At 37.8% G+C, this 16,883-nt stretch overlaps 1 protein-coding gene across 2 annotated transcripts in view; it reads right to left on the bottom strand.

The window, feature by feature from the left end:
- Positions 1-4,493: 4,493 nt before the first annotated feature.
- Positions 4,494-16,883, bottom strand: part of brpf1 (bromodomain and PHD finger containing, 1) — a 33,676-nt gene continuing 21,286 nt past the window's right edge. For both annotated transcript variants that reach the window (XM_073867405.1, XM_073867406.1), the window contains 9 exons: positions 16,023-16,151; positions 13,514-13,865; positions 11,194-11,487; positions 10,507-10,779; positions 8,614-8,758; positions 8,092-8,228; positions 7,880-7,995; positions 7,507-7,661; positions 4,494-5,416 (listed from right to left, as the gene is read on the bottom strand). In XM_073867405.1, coding sequence (XP_073723506.1) covers positions 5,233-5,416; positions 7,507-7,661; positions 7,880-7,995; positions 8,092-8,228; positions 8,614-8,758; positions 10,507-10,779; positions 11,194-11,487; positions 13,514-13,865; positions 16,023-16,151 — 1,785 coding nt within the window. In that variant the 3' untranslated portion in view covers positions 4,494-5,232. The remainder of the gene's footprint in view (positions 5,417-7,506; positions 7,662-7,879; positions 7,996-8,091; positions 8,229-8,613; positions 8,759-10,506; positions 10,780-11,193; positions 11,488-13,513; positions 13,866-16,022; positions 16,152-16,883) is intronic.

Genomic DNA, 16,883 nt, shown 5'->3' with positions numbered 1-16,883 from the left:
AAACACCATTAACACTAGTTTCACCCACCAATGTCTGGTTGGAGCACTAAATAAAAAAAAGACGTCCTGAAATTGAATCCGCCTTTTGCAGATTATTGGATCCGGATAATGTACAAACATACGAAGGTGCAAATATTATCTGCCAAAATAGATAGCATCTAATTACTACAGTTATTGCATTTTTGAGATTTTTACTTACACTAAAGAGTTTTTGCTCTTTGCTCCCCCTACAGATTGGAAGCGGAATTGTCCATTACCACTGTTGTAAATAATGTAGCCTACTGCAGCAAAGCTGGCTCTGATTGGATTGTAGGTCTGCCGTAAAGCAAGTTTTTATAGTTTTTACTCGAACTACAGGACCGCGACCCAATGGTTGGAAAGATGGTTGGCCAATAGAGGGCTGCAAAGCGAATGTGAAAGTGCCGTTCAGCCTGTTTCGAGTGGATGAACAACTGAAACGTTTTTGGAAACGTTATTTTAAGGTAAAAAAAACTCTTTGGTGTTGCTTTAAATTGATTTTATTTATTAAATAGTAAATAGCATACCACTAAGAAAATGCTGATATTGTCACTTAGTGTAAATAGCCACTGCCATATTTTTATTGAGACTGGCCTGTTCAGGGGTTTTCCTTCTTTTAGCTCAAGGTAAACCCAGTTTTTTTTACCCCAATGCTAAGTAAATATTGGACAGAACACACATTGGGTTAATAAATAATATGATGGGTTGCTTCAACTCATGGTTGGCTTAAAAACAACCCAGCATAGGTTTATTTATACAGTAAGTTAATGTATTACCTGTGCCTCCCGATAGCGATATAAGCAGTATGGAGGATGAATGGTGTTTTTCTGTAGCTTTTTTTTACCAAGTAGTAAAAATAAGTAAATTTTAGGCTGAATTTGTGAATTCCATGGGTTTTTAGGCAGATGGTGTCTCCTTGGAAGGTCAGGTCTACTAAAAACTCACAAAACCTGTACCCTAGGGCTGGTCATGCAGCAACAGTTACTAAAACAAACCCTTTTGTTTTCAAAACAAAATTGAATTAATTACAAAGTTGTACCATACCATTTATCTAATAACATACCGGTATACATTTTTGAATGATAGTTTTGAATGATAATTTTACTGTCCTTTGAAGATTCTAGACATTTTATTTTGAAAGTGCAATTTCCTCTTTATACATTTCTTATTTTAACAGACATGCTCTGACTGTGTACAGGAGACAATAACACTTATCAGGAAGCGAGCTCATGATAGAAAATAAATGTGTGACTACTATGATGATGTCATCATTGTCAGTGACATTTTAATGCTGAAAACTTTATTACGTCAATAAAAAAATGTATTCAGTTTTTTAGTCAAATGTGCACAAATCTAGCTATAATAGGCACATTGAGCAGTTTTGACTGAATTATTGTGTAAGTTTATCATAATTGTTTTAAGGGGATATGCATACAGTGTTACCATGCAAACAAATATCAGAAAACCAGACAGCCGACCTCTGAGCAACTACCTGTACTCCTATGGATGGCTTGGTTTACATGAACGCCTTGTAGCCTGAGGGTGTCTGGGTTAGGTTGTCTCACAGGTGAGGTGACTAACTTATGCTGTTGCAATACTGTAAAAAAATGTCAAATCTGTAAAAAAAAGCATTTTTTTTTTGTTTCTGAAGTAGCACAAACATATTGCTTTATTAATATTAGTGTTTGCCAAGACAAGTATCATTACTTGTTTGATATCTGATTTGAACAAATATTAAACTTTAGTGTACACTGCAATGGAGAGGAATTATACCTCAGATTGTGTCGTAATGAGGAGACACATTATGATGCTATAAATCACTCTAAATCATGTCATGCCTTTGACCAATGTTTAATGAATTGTTGGGAACAGGAAACCCCTGCTTAGCAACACACTATAAAACGTGGCTGTAATTATGCAGCTGTTTGCCAGTAACTTACATTTAGATTTATGTTATTTAATGGCAACAGTTTGTTCAAAGTTAATTTAACATTAAACATTAACCAGTCTTTGTCTTTGCACAATAAAACTATTAAATAACAGCCTCATGCAAAGCATTCTGTGAACCAGAAATCCTCATCTACCCTTTTCTGTTTTTTCCCTTCAGAGTTTGGTTCCCGGCTGATATGTTATGGTTTTATTCTGTAAGGATAGGGACTTGTGGGTGTTTCATGTTCATTTGACTTTGAGCGGACTGTTACCAGTAAATAACCTCAATTTAAATCTACAGTAAGTTGCTGGCAAACACCTGCCAGTAATACTGCAATTTCTACACACAGTCCAGAAACACTTTGTCTCACTCCCTCCAGGTACACATTTAGCGTTTGCTTCAGAGGCTTCTGGAGAATTATAGGTCTTTGTCAAGGTAGAGAAGTGCTTGCTGTAGACCCAGTCTATGGCAATATTAGATAACATCATCTTGATGCAAGAGATCACATCCTTATCCAAATAGACAGGTGGACACATCAGAGATGGCGAGTGGTTCTTTACCAATGTGTGCTTCTCTCGTGTTTACATAGCAAGTTAGCAGATGTTACACAACAGCCTGTTAACATGAAGTCCATCTCAATATTCAAAGTCATATATGACAGTATAAACATTCAGTCTACCTTCAGTGTAACAGCACAGTCCCTTTAGATATAATCTGAAAATGTGTCAATTAAATGCACAAAAGTGTCTGTCTAATAGATAAATGTAAAAAAGGTTGTAAACAATGGAAAACCAGCATTTAACTTTATATCAGGGTTCCCACACCTTAGTTAACTTCAAATTCAAGGACCTTTCAAGTACTTTCTGGGTCCAATACCCTAGGACTAAATGTGGGGACACATTTCAAGTGAGAGCAAGGTTACATCGTGTTACCTTACAGTTCCCTTTCGAGGGAACTCGCACTGCGTCACTGCGGTGACACTTTGGGGACGCCTCCAAGGCTAAGTGCGTCTGAATGTGTATATCAAATTCAACCAATGGTGAGGCTTAATGACAAAGACAGGGTGATGCAAGAACCAGGAAGTATATCGCTATCTGAAATATTCCCAAAGACGGCGTTACAGGGATGCAGGAAGTATGGCAAGGGAGACGCAGCGTCTCGTTCCCTTCTCAAGGAACAAGAGTTACATACGTAACCAGAGACGTTTTCATGTGTCCAAACCAACTATGCAAAAAAACATTTTGGTATAAATCAACATTCGCATACAGAAGATATAAGCATTTAAAGCGAACAGTTTAGCACGGGTGCTTAAAAAGTCTAGAATGTTTACACATCGAATAATATGGATTTTATCCAGAAAACTTCTAGCATAAAATAGATTCAAGTACTTTCAATGACCTGTATCTATGCATGTATATTTTCATCCATTGGATGAAAGAAGCTGCAGGCAGGAATAATGCAGATGTTTGACATGTCTACAGTAAGTAGCTGTGTAACAGAAATAACTACAGGATTAAAGTTGGCCGTTAGCTTTAGTAATTTCAATAATTTACTTTAGCCTGGACTTTGTAACTTTGCAGATCTCAAACAGCTATATTACACATTAAAATAATAATGTTAAATCAATGAAAGCATACAAAAATTTTATTGATAACTTCGATCTCAGAAACGGCGCACCTTGTGGGTTGTTTGCATGCCACTGTAGTGAGTTCATATCAATAGTGGTGCACAGATGGTCAAATGACAAACCCAGCTTGTGTGTCATCTGAAGCTCATTAATGCGGGACTAGAGACTATCGCCCATTATTCACAATGGGAAATCACCAGCAGCTACAACAGTGGTGACCAGTGCGATGTGTCAGAGCACACAGTTCATGGCAGCCTTCAGCATATGGGCTGACGACCCAACCAGGTCTCCTTGCTAACTGAATGCAATTGCCAAAAATGCATGTAAGGGCCCCGATCATTGTGATGGGGTGTGGACGGTTGAAAGAGAGTGACCTCCTGGTGCATCACATCAAGTGCAGAGGCTACGGCACCTGGATGAGCTGTTGGACGGACGCAGGCTGGGTAATGTTTTAGGCCGTTATCACAACTGCACCATTCCTGATAGCTGTTATCTGAACCTCATTATGGACCAAGTGCAGACATTCATGGCAACTGTGTTTCCTGCCAGTGATGGCCATTACCAACAGGAAATTGTGTCATTCCCCAATCATCAAGGAGAAGTTTGAAGAACATGATGGTGAATTTCTGTTAATGCCTTGGCCTCCAAATTCACCTGACATGAACCAAATTGAACAGGTTTCCGCTACATCACCACCATCCCACAATATACAGGCACTGCCGGACCTGCGGTTGACATTATGGTATCAGATTCCCCAATTGCCACCATGTCAAATCAATGCTTCGTGCCTCAGGGCTGCTGTTTTTTTTTTTGTTTACAAGCTGACTTATTAGCTTGGTGACTTGGTTATGTAACATCTTTATAAACATGCTTGCAAATTCACCACTCAAAACAAAGAAAAACTGGAGAAACGTGTACAAAACCAAACATTTTTAATGAAAGTCTATGGCATGTATGTTCTACAGTGCTAGATCCGTCACATGAGCAGACAATACAGTTAGTCATCAATGTATTCATTCATTCTCAATAAACAAAGTGTAAGAGAAATATACACAACAAACATAGACAGACACACGGCCTCGCAAGCTAAGACTGTGTATATGGATGCATTTATGAATTTGGAAGAACATAATAAATACTATTAAGCGTTGTTTGGGTCCTCTGTATGAAATGCACAGCATGCTTTCCGTTTTAAGCTCATTTATCAACATTTACATGAATTCTCTCTCACACAACCACACACACACACACACACACACACACACACACACACACACACACACACACACACACACACACACACACACACACACACACACAGTCAGTCAGCCAGCCAGCAGTACACATGGAATATTGTGTGGTTGATTTTAAAATCACATTTGTTGCAAGCATCAAAAGTGTGTTCATGATATACACAATACTGGCTGTAGTGTGAGGTAAATGGACCACATTTGTCCTACATTTGTGGCTGTACCTGAAAAACATCACATACAGCTGCATTTCGTCTGTGTACATGTAAAAACAACCATCCTGTGTCCATGACCACCCGATAGTTTAGCACCAGAGTAGAGAAAGTATTAAAGTGTGTATTTCAAATCAAAAGCATCGCAGTCCTTTCTGTTTGTGACATGAAATCGGTTCATGTGTGTGCACGTGTTCAGTCGGTGTCACTAGTATCGCTGCTCGGGTCGCCTTGGACTTTATTGCGGTGCTGCATGGCACGGTGGTACGCCACCTGAACGGACTTCCTGATGTTTGACTTTCTCCCTTCCAACATCTTCTCCTTGTCTAGATCCTGATTGACACCGAGAGGAACCAGTTTGGAGCGTGGCAGCCACTGCCTGTACACAAACACACACAGACACACATTAATGCTTTTTGTTTTACACAATGTTCTCTTTTTCCATGCAGACATCATTTCAGCTCTTAAAAGCATTTTCATTTCCTCTGGCCTATTTCTTGTTGTTTGCGAGCACAGGATGAGGACGTTCAAAGATGCTGACAGCTCCAAAACCCATTGTTCTCAAACGCTCATGACCCACTTGAGAGTTTAAGAAGAATGAGTTTTGGAGCTGTCAGCATCTTCGAACATCAACAAAACCTTTTACATATTGCAAAGTGTAATCATACAGGTAATTAAAGTGTGCAAAAATGGCCACAGGCATGTAAAAAAACAGGTACAGGTACCTTTTTATTTGGAATTGTAATATCAAATGTTACCGTCCGATGGCATTTTATTGTACACAACCAGTCAAAAGAATAAGTTACTATGGACATTAGAATTAGAACTGATCAAAGCATTTTTTCACATTTCAGGCAAAAAATATTTTCTACAATTTAATAACACATGTGCACAAGAGGTAAATTTGACACATTTTCAAATGTCCATTTTTTTCTTGTATAGGCTTGTGATAGATTAGCCAAATCTTAAATATTTGTGTTTTTTTGTCACAATTTTACAGTTTTTGCAAATTTTGGCAGTATTACTATTTTAGCTTGTCATGGACTTTCATCCACTACACATTATTCGTTCAAAAAGTTCTTACCTAAAGAAAATCATACACAATTTATATTTAAGCACTTAGATGTAAGCCATTATATCACAATGATTTTAATGAAATAAAGGTTTTTACATTTTTACTTATAGAGTGAAGGATGCAGACTTGGAATCAAAGACAGCTCAGCTGAGCAATTGACATTTGCAGTCAAAACTTGAAATATTATTTCTCAGAGGATGGATTTATTACCAATATATTGAACCATTTGTTTACATTTTCCTAAACCCCTGATTATAGAGTCAGAAAAAAATGTCTGGACTCTGGCAAACAACATACATTGTATAAATTCTGTGAATTAAAATGCACAAACCAAAAGCAATAATACCCTACAAATGGAGAAGTGACGGATCTTCAAAGATCAACTATTATAATTTAACTTGTGTATGTGCATTTATGAGGAAAATACATTTCTCCGTTATAGGCATGACAATTAGCACTTATTTAACTATGGAAAATAAATAAAAACTGCTTAAAAAACAGAAACTTTGCATGGGTAGGTGTAAACCATCAAATATTGACATTTAAGATATCAATATGGATAAAAAGTTAGGTTTATAATGGAATTGCCCAGCCAGAAAAAGACTAAAGTTGTTAAAATTTTGTCTAGGATGTCTGATACATGTGTAAGATACAAATTCTGAAGGTACATTCACACGGGGTGTACGCGTTGACGCTTCCCATTAATTTTTAATGGGTGATGTCATACTGAATTGTGGATCCGTCGGTGCCGCGTCAGTGCCGTTGGTCACGGCAGAAGTTGAAAAACTGGGATTGTTAAATTGTGTACCTTTTTGGACTTTCTTTTAATCAAGAAGGTTCAATCTACAAAGCAGAACACTAACTTAGTTTTAAGTAAGGAATAATTGTCGACAGGCCATTGAATTATTCAAAAATAATGCACACCAAAGGTGGTAATGCGGCACGACGCGAAGGGTCAAATAATTAATAAGCGTCAAATAATATTTTCAAATAATTCAAAGTCAATTATTCGGCTTATACCACGGTTACCACAAACATTGCTCTGGTGCCTACTTTTAAGACATTTTAAAGGTTAGGTGTGCGGTTAACAGAAAAATAATAATCACCCATGGATCATTTCTCTGCCAATCAGAATAAAGCATTCAACAGCCCCGTGGTATAATAATATATTTGTGAGCTAATCAGCACTTCCAATGCACACAAGAGTACCAATCAAGATCAGCTTCCTTTGTCAACATGAAATCATAAATGTGCATATTTATCACAAATATGCAGGGATAAACCACAACTAAAATCATTTTTAATATGCCGAGTGCATGAGGTTGTGTAATTTGTGCCTTTTACTTAGAAACTTCATAATAAATAAAAAACATAAGTGTGTGTGCATGACTAACCAGGTTCTCTTGTTGTCAAAGAACAGCACTAGGAATAGATGTTCCCGCGCCTCCTGGGTCATCTGCTCTCCTAGTTTTAGCACCTCTAGAGGTGGGACGGGGATCGGGACACCCCTGTGAAACACACCTTCTCGTGGCATCTTAGGATCAATGATCTGTGGGGAACATATGCAGATGAGGTAGTTAGACATGGACTGAAGAAGCCCTCTGCTGGTCAAAGAGAGTAACACACGCAAAATTCTCATACCCGTCATTTTACTTTACCAAGTTAGTTAAGTGAAACCAGGGTAATACATAAAACAGACTTTTAAAAGAACCACAACTACCCCATTTCATATGTTAATACCTTAATACAGTACAAGGTAAGACTCACCAGTGCAGGATAAGAGGGGTATCCTCGGCATTTGGCCCACACCAGAACAAGAGCGTCTAGAGAACTGTACTCATCAGAACTCATCCAGCATCCCGAGCGACCTCTGCCTCGAACCACTGCATACAAAAACACACACACATCACGTCATTCTTCAGTCTATGAAGAGTTTACAGACAGTCCAGGTCATTTGATGGTGTGTCTACTGTACATACAGTGAGAAACTCCTCTGGCTCCGCCCATGGAGTAAGAGTCATTTTCTGTCCCAGATGTCTCCTCACTGCTGTCCTCCTGAAATGTTGAGCGGGAGAATGAGGCTTTCCCACGGCCCTGTTTAGAGGGAGTAGTACTGCAATAGAAAAAGCAACATACTCACATAACGCTTGAATTCTCTTTAACTACAGCTAATCTATTTTTTTTCATTCCAGATTGCAGACATTTCTCATCGTGACTGTTGTTCTGCATAATTCCTGCGTTCCGTAAGTGTTACGGCAATGTTACTAGGTCCCCCTAGTGTTTGGTTTCACACGGAAGCCACGCTGGCAATTTTGGGGGAATTGTCTGGGATCAACGACTGTATGAATGGGGTTTCAGTCAGTGTTAAAGATATAAGGATTAAGTTTCACAGAACGTACATTATGTAGGATGAGTTTTTCTTCTGTTCATGCTTTGATGACTATATTCCAGATTTTGACTGTATTTGAGTTATCTTATACTTCTCAGTAAAATGCGTACTGGTCCTGTCAGATGCAGCGCTGCTACTGCTACTGCTGGTGGATTCAGAGTCGGAGCTGGAGCGTGGCAGACTGCGTTCATTCCTGTATACCAGAAAACTCTCGGTCACCGGGCGACTGCTTTCACCAAAACCATTACTGTGGAGATCTGACAGAAGAACACAACACTTCACTATAGAGTAAACCAACTTCTACAAAGTACATCTATAACATATTAACATAAAGCAAACTATTATCTGACACTGGCAGGGGTTTTCCAGCCTGTTTCTTAAAAGCACCGTGCAAGTTTCCATATTGAATTATAACCAATGAGATATATAAAATCTAGTTCTTTATTAAATGAACAAATAAGACAAATATTATTCCAAAGAATTATAAATGTAAACTTGTAAGCATGCACAAATGCTAAACAAATTGGTTCAGTATTGCCATACACACTAAGTTAAGACATGATTTAGATAAGATAAGCACTGGTAAATCCTCTTAAATGGTGGCATAAAGTCTCTTCTGTAGTCGACATGGGCGTAATTTGCAAGTGAGACACATCCCCATAACTTTTTGAAAATAACTATAAAATGTCTTGAAGATATTACAAGGATAAAACCTAAATCTTCATCCATCACAATCTTATTTATAAAGGGAGCAAACATCTTTTGGACATTTTTTTAACGAAAGCGGCATGCAGCCCATTTAAGCAGCTTTGCATACCCAAGCCACTACGGGGATATTGGGAATACATGTGAAGAGTTTGGTTCCAAAACGCAATAAATGCCATTTTTGAAAAAAATGAGTTACTGCCATAATCAGTATTATATCAGGTCAGTATTAAAAAGTAAATTCTTAATTTTACGCAAAATGCAATATCCGCCGTGTTATTCTGTCATCTTTTCTCCCTTTTTTCCCAAAATGCAATAAACGCCACTCCCCCTTTTCTGCAGAATGCAATAAATCCACTCCACAGATTACAGCGCACCATTTCACGCAATGTAAACAAACAATGGCGGCGCGTTGAGTACACGGAATCTAGTTTTCCTCATCTACTTTATACTTCGTGATCAACAAACAAACAAAAGCAAAATAATACTTTAATAGCATTGATAAACCTGTGGTGGTTTTCTGTGACGGGAAAGAAAGGTAAGAAATCAGCATCTAATAATTTACGCAAGAGACTTATTGTTTGCCCTGGCCGACAGCATCAAGTTTCTGTCATGATAACACATTGACCCCAGGGGATCTTATGAAAAACTTTCCATTATTTTACTCAAAGCCAACGAAAATCGAGCAGGACCAAAAGATTTTACAGCTGATCGCTGTGAAAAACATCGAGTATAACCGCAGCAATGACAGTGATCTTAATATCACAAAGTAAGTGTTTTGATTAATGACATTAATGTTTATATTTTCAATTAGTGTGTACAACTAGTCAACTAAATGAATATAACATGGCAAAGATGAATGCACATTTATATAGGCGATTGATTTAATAGATTTATAGCATTTTGAATAAAAACTTGTCATGGATTTATTGCATTTTGTGGAAAAACTAATCCGTTTTTATAATAAAGCTTTGAAAATCAAGTTATGGATTTGAATTTTTTATGTTTTTATAACCTAAAGATGCTATGTGAAAGTTTGTAACAGAAAATAGTGGTTTTCATCTTGTCACTTTCTTGGTATAGAAAACATGTTTTTACACAAATTTGTCAAAATGGATTTATTGCGTTTTGGAACCAAACTCTTCATGTATAACTATCCATAAAAACCATTGTAATTTCCTGAAAATATTGTGGCTTACATTAACTTTGGCACTTGGGCTTTATTGCTATGATTTTTTATGCTTTTAACTATTTACATTAATACAGCTTTCTATCTTGCAGACTTTAGTTAAAAATGTACCCAGTATGAGGTGATCATGTTCACTGTCAGACTCCGAGCTTGAGCTGGACTGTGGGCTGTGGGGTCTCTTGCGTGATTGGGTGAGGGAGGGCAGCTGAGGTGGACCAACTTGACTGGAGCTCAGCACCCCCGGTCCATGCAACAAGTCTCGGTTCTTAGGGGGTCGACCTGGACGCTTAGGAGGGCCCGCGGCTTTGGGATTTTTCTTCGAGAAGAGGACAGATGTACGACGACCAACTTCAGGGGCCAGAGCAGAAGAGGACACAATAAGATCTACAAAGCAAAAAAAACTCATTTTTTATTTAAAGATGATGATGATGATGAGAAAGCCAAGAATGTAACTATTATTCATTTATTAATCTGATATTTGTACTATTACTAAATAATTCTATTACTATACTATTAATTCCCAGTCTGAATAGCAGTAAAGTCATTCCTGAATGCTTCTCAGTTTGTTTTATAGTTTTTTTTTTACGTTTATAACATCTGATATGTTTCACCAATTGTCTATATGTCTCTATAATTACATCAGCAAAGCAAGGGGCACACCCCCCCCACCCCACCCCACTCCACTGCTCTGCGTGTCTGTGTCACTTTCACATTCATCTGTTGTATTTAGGGCTTACAGCAGCAAATCAGTTGGCTTTAGTTGAAAATCAGTAAAACATCTGTGCACGTTTTTCTGACCTTTTCCACTGATCTCATGACTGCTGCTCTCTTCATCATCATGACGGCCACTCATAGAGGCGTGATGTGCGAGGACTGAGTCACGTTCCAGCGACACACCTGACTCGTGATTGCCCAAACCACAGACACCCTGGGCCAGTTTCCGCTTAATAACCGTCATCTCCTTCTTCAAGGCTTTTGCTCGGCGGGACTGACCGATGCTGTGCTTTCCTGACATGACTTCATCATAACGTGCCTGCAGGATCTGCAACTGTTCCTCCAAAGGTAAACGCCGACGGTTCTCCAGCATGAGATCTGTGTGAGGAAAAAATACACAAAGGGCAGTGAACACCACAGGTGTAACAAAATAGGTCCTTAGGCTTTTATAAAACAAAGTGTAATGAACACTGACTGTGAGTATAGCTTTAAAAAAGTCTCAGATGCCACACTAAAAATTACACAAGTTGTTTTACATTTCCCTGTTACCCACTTGACAAACAACCTGATTTTTGAGTTTTTCCTGCATAGAGATTTTGGAGGCCGCTGCCGTGACCAAATTTCATGCGGCCTCTGGCACATTTCTTCACGGAAAACACAAACAATCCGTGCACTCAGGCCGGCTCTTAATAGGAAAGCTGCATATGTCATCAAGCCTGGTTTATTTAAAGGAACAGTATGTAAGAAATGTATATCAATTAATCATAAAATGGCCCTGATATGTCACTAGACATTAAGAAATCATTTTCATTTAAAATACTTAATATCACTGACAACAGTGTTATGGTCAGGATATTGTCATTTTAAAAAGTGGAGTTGCAGCCCTCAACTGATGTTTATGTTGTCATTTTGTGTATTGGCCACCAGTTGTGTGATTGCAGTACCAGTTTCAGCCACAAGTTTTGTGATTGCAATACCAGTTTTGGCCACAATCCTACATACTGTTCCTTTATGTTAACTCAGCAACAATGTATGATTAACTACATGTTACCTTTTACTACCTTTCAAGGGCCTTAATTTTGGCAGATTTTTTTACTACCTTTTACTACCGCACGGACACCCTGCCCAGGGTTATCTCTTAACCCCTGGTAAAGCACGAAAAGTGTGAAACAGATAACCCAGGATTTAGTTAACTCAGGGTTTAGAATAACTATTTCCATTGTGAAAAGCATGTGAGACAACTTGCCCCAAAGAGACATGTTTGCTAATGTTGGCAAAATCTAAAGGTAAGGTCAGCTAAAGTATCAGGAGATACGTTATTGTCTCCTCTATTTTGTGCAAAATAATAGCTTTTAACATTCATACCCAACAAAGTTGTATTGCATAAAATATAAAGTGCACATTTTGTAACTTTTTAAGCCAAAAAAAATTGTGCAACAAACTTGTGCTAACGTCAGATTAGCGATCTTCTTGACCACATGTGATCGAAAGGTGGCTATTTGATTTTTAAGATTTTTAGTGCCTCTAGTTATGAACAGTTTCCTCCTGAGCTATTATGTGCAATATATGCTATATTTCGTGGATTTTTTACATGTGAATCACTACAGACACAAGCTGATTCATTAATGTTTCCTCCATCAAAATGTTCAATGGTTCAACATCGCAATGACGTTGAACACAACATGACCACAGAGCCGTTTAATACAACAACCGTTTCTTTTTAAAGAACGATTAAAACAATTCGGTCACCAATCGACTTGGGGACGTGAACGAGCTTTTCCCAGCATTTAATAAGATTTATTAGTAAGCCTTAGCGCAAATAATGCTTATTATTGACGAACTGTTGACAAGTTGGTTACTTCATTATTTATCTAAAAAAACTGACGTTTTGACTGGCATGTTGCGATGCATTTATATAAAAGCAATGATAGAAGCCACAGCTGCTAGTTTAACCAAATTCAGCAATACTAGCCTAATAAATATAAGACCTTCAAATAATTATTATTTATTAAATATAACACTATTATTAGATCAAGCAAAGGATTAGGATCTTAACAAAAAAAAATGTTTATTATATTAAGCAAAAAAGACAGGAACAATAGTTTTCTTTGACAAAAGCGGAGGAAAGGATGACAGAGCTATCACCAAAGACTGCAAAACACATTTTATTTTAAACAATGTTGCCGTTTATTAACTGGTAATGAACACTGCTGCCTTGTTGTTTTTTATTTAATGTCTTATAAAAATAAAAAGTTAATTTTTGTAATTTTCTTTAATAATTTAATAATTAAACACTAAAAATATGTTGCATGTAAAATGTGTATTTGAGCCACAGTACACATGTACAGTATGTCCGGTTTAATAGGTTTAAGATGGAAAAGACTGAGAAAAAACAACAACTGACCGTCTTCAGCAGCTGATGCAGATCTCTCTCGGTCTCGGTCTCTCTCCCTCTCATGTTCATGCGGTGACTCTGGGCTTGGCTCTCTGGGAAGATGCATGCCCGTCTCGTAATCATAGCCGATTCTCTCCGCTTGCCTGCGAGCTTGCCGTAAAACAGCACTACCTGCTTCTCGTAATCGCAGCGCAGCGCGGTAGAAGATGGTGTCTTTGGCGTTGTATTTCAGACAGTTGTTGACAATAAGCAGAAAGTCACCCTCAAAAGCTTCAAAGCTGAGATATCGATGTGACTCTAAACATTTCCACATCGTCTGAAAGTCCATTGGCCGCTCAATGTGGTCCAGGTAATCTGGAACCTGGAAAAATACAAGAAAACACAGATGCAGAGCAGTGATCGGATAAAAGAAATCAAGCCGTAGTTGGTAATGCATCTAGGGCTCTGTGTGGGACTTATTTATCCTCCCTACATGCACAAGATCTGCCTGTTCCTGGAAAGTTTGACATCATTTCCAACACTTACAACACACGACTTGATGAAAGTGATGACTTGATGTACTGTTCTTGCAAACCTATGTGTTTTTGCAGTATTTTTTCACAAATCTGTTATTTAAGAGTGAGCCACATGAAGTCTTCAAATACAATAATTACAATAACAATACTTTTTTTAGTTATCTAATACATCTTAAATATAAAAAACACAGTAATCTCTACTTTTGGATAATCCAGATTACTAGTGATTTATAATTTATTTTACTTAACTATTTTCAAATGTATTTGAAACTTCATAGAGAAAGACACAGATATAATAAGAAATGTAAAAAATGGCACCAGTCCAAAAACGTAATGCGAGTAAAAAACAAAACACTCAAAGATTGAAAAGTAATATTATAAAATGTACTGTTTTGAAAATGCATTTTATTTCAACACATGGGCTTCATACACACTGCAACTAAATTTGGTTGTCCCTTCACCTTTTAATGCTTAATTTTGTTCTGCACACACACACACACACACACACACACACACACACACACACACACACACACACACACACACACACTTCAGTAATTTACAAGACTGACAACTGCATTCTACAACCAAATGAACTCCGGCAAAATGCATGTAGTGACAGCTGTATTTGCAGAAACTCTACATACACAGTCTGTGCAGAACTGATCTGAGTAACTAGTTTTTGAAAAATAAATGCCTAGAAGAGGAAAATGTCTTCTGTATGTGTGGTGTTTCTCACATGTGTTGCTAGATCTTGCACATAAGAAAGCAAACAAAAAAATTCAAATGATAAACCGCAATAAATCCAAATGCTTTACCTCAAAAACCAAAACATTGGGACCAGCACCTTCATCCTTTAATAAAACTACAAACTTGATAAATAGTTAAGCGCCACAACGATATGTAAGCCCAACAAAATCCGTGTACATGGCAACACTACCAGACAGCGCTCTGTGAAGCAGCCTCACAACATCAAGATGGAGGTTTATTCAAATAAAGAAGATAATGCTGTAATATTATTTTGGTCAAAGCAGTGAATGGTAACCAAGTGTTGAGAAATAAAGCCCTCAAGTTTCACCATGAAAGCTAAAAAAATTGGAGGGATGTGTCTCTGTATGTGCGCTTCACAGATGCAGTGCGAGAGGTGCAGAAATGGAGAAAAAATAAATAAAAAAGGCGCACAGGTAACAAATGCTGGCCAAATTACAGACATGGCAGATTCGCACGGGATTAAGATCACAGACAACCTTCGTAATTATAACAAATCACTAGAGGTCACCAGGTAATACTAATCCCGTGCGAATAGGACTAAAGCTGTAGTGTTCACTGACAAACTGGTTCATATCGCATACATATCGCAGGTGATACGTCTGCGATAATTGATGAAAAATTGCCACGATTGTAAGTGAACTACGGCTGAAATCAGGTGATGGAGATTTACTACTAATCAAGAAACCAGCTTCACACTCACTGACGTGATTTTGTCAGGGGCAGACTCGATTTGTCGGCTGGCAGTTGATTGGCAATCAAGGTGGACTTGAACTTTTCTCATGAAGACAGTTTGCGTCTAGGCAAGTATTCGGAACCATGTCCTGAGGATTCGCTAGTAAAATACGGTACCTCCATATTTCAACTATAATACTTGACATTTGTTACACAATGATATTTACAGAGGCGACTGACATACAGTATGACGGTTGGCATCCCCTCTATTTCTCCCATGGCCCAGTCACTCCTCGCCCTTTTTCTAACAGTGCCCATTTAAGTTACATTTTTCAAAACAATACTGAGGTAGACTGGAACTAAAAAAGGAGAGTTTGACCATTTAAGACAAAAAAAGGTGATCTAATAAATTTGTTAAGCACCGTACATCTATTAAGGCGAAACGTTACAGCAAAACCTCTACTGTTCACACATTTCCACCATCACATGGTATATTCTGTCACACTACGTGACCTTAATGACAACTATTTAAGAAAAACCTATGAGAGTGTGTGTTTTACCTCACTTAATCGTACAGGCTCAGTGAAGAAATTGCTGATGTCTCTCTCCTGCAGCTGTTCCAGTGTGTTACGTAATAAAATCAGGAATGGAGTCAACTGCATCTCTAACATCATCTCCTGAACCTTTATCTGAACATGCATGAAAGAAGTCATAAGTCATTTAAATACATTTTACACGCACACGCACACACTCTAAATATCTTTGTTCATGTTCATTTCAACATTTACTAATACATTTATAAAATCAAGCGTTGTAACTGTTAACATTTATTAATGCACCACAACATAAATAACTATTGACAACCTTAAAGGTGCAGTGTGTAAATTTTAGCGGCATCTAGTGGTGAGGTTGCGAATTGCAACTGCCACTGCTCACCCCTCGCTTTTAAAACACATAGAGAAGCTACGGTAGCCGCCACCAGACAAACATGTCATCGTCAGAGACAACTTAGTAAAATAATTTCTGTTAAGGGCTTCTGTAGAAAAATGGCGACTTCTGTGTAAGGGGACCCTCGGTGTATGTAGATAAAAAGGTCTCGTTCTAAGGTAATAAACATATAAAGGTTCATTATGAAAGGTCATTATACACCCCTGATAATATAGTTTTGTATATTATTTAGCATTTCTTTCAAGAGATCCTTCTAAAAATTACACACTGCACCTTTAACAGAAATTAACAAACTATATCGCTCATTATTTGTTCATGTTGGTTAAGGCATTTACTAATGTTTACTAATACAACCTTATTGTAAAGTGTTACAGAATTAATTTCATAACTTTGGTTTGAAATGTTGAGATGGGTCTATGGAATTAAATGGTCTATTACTACCTCATATGAAAGGGTCATGAATAATAATGTTG

Source organism: Misgurnus anguillicaudatus, chromosome 5 (assembly GCF_027580225.2).
Source record: "Misgurnus anguillicaudatus chromosome 5, ASM2758022v2, whole genome shotgun sequence".
Taxonomy (NCBI): Eukaryota; Metazoa; Chordata; class Actinopteri; order Cypriniformes; family Cobitidae; genus Misgurnus; species Misgurnus anguillicaudatus.
The sequence above is the reverse complement of the archived record's forward strand: the minus strand, read 5'-3'. Positions and strand labels throughout refer to the sequence as shown.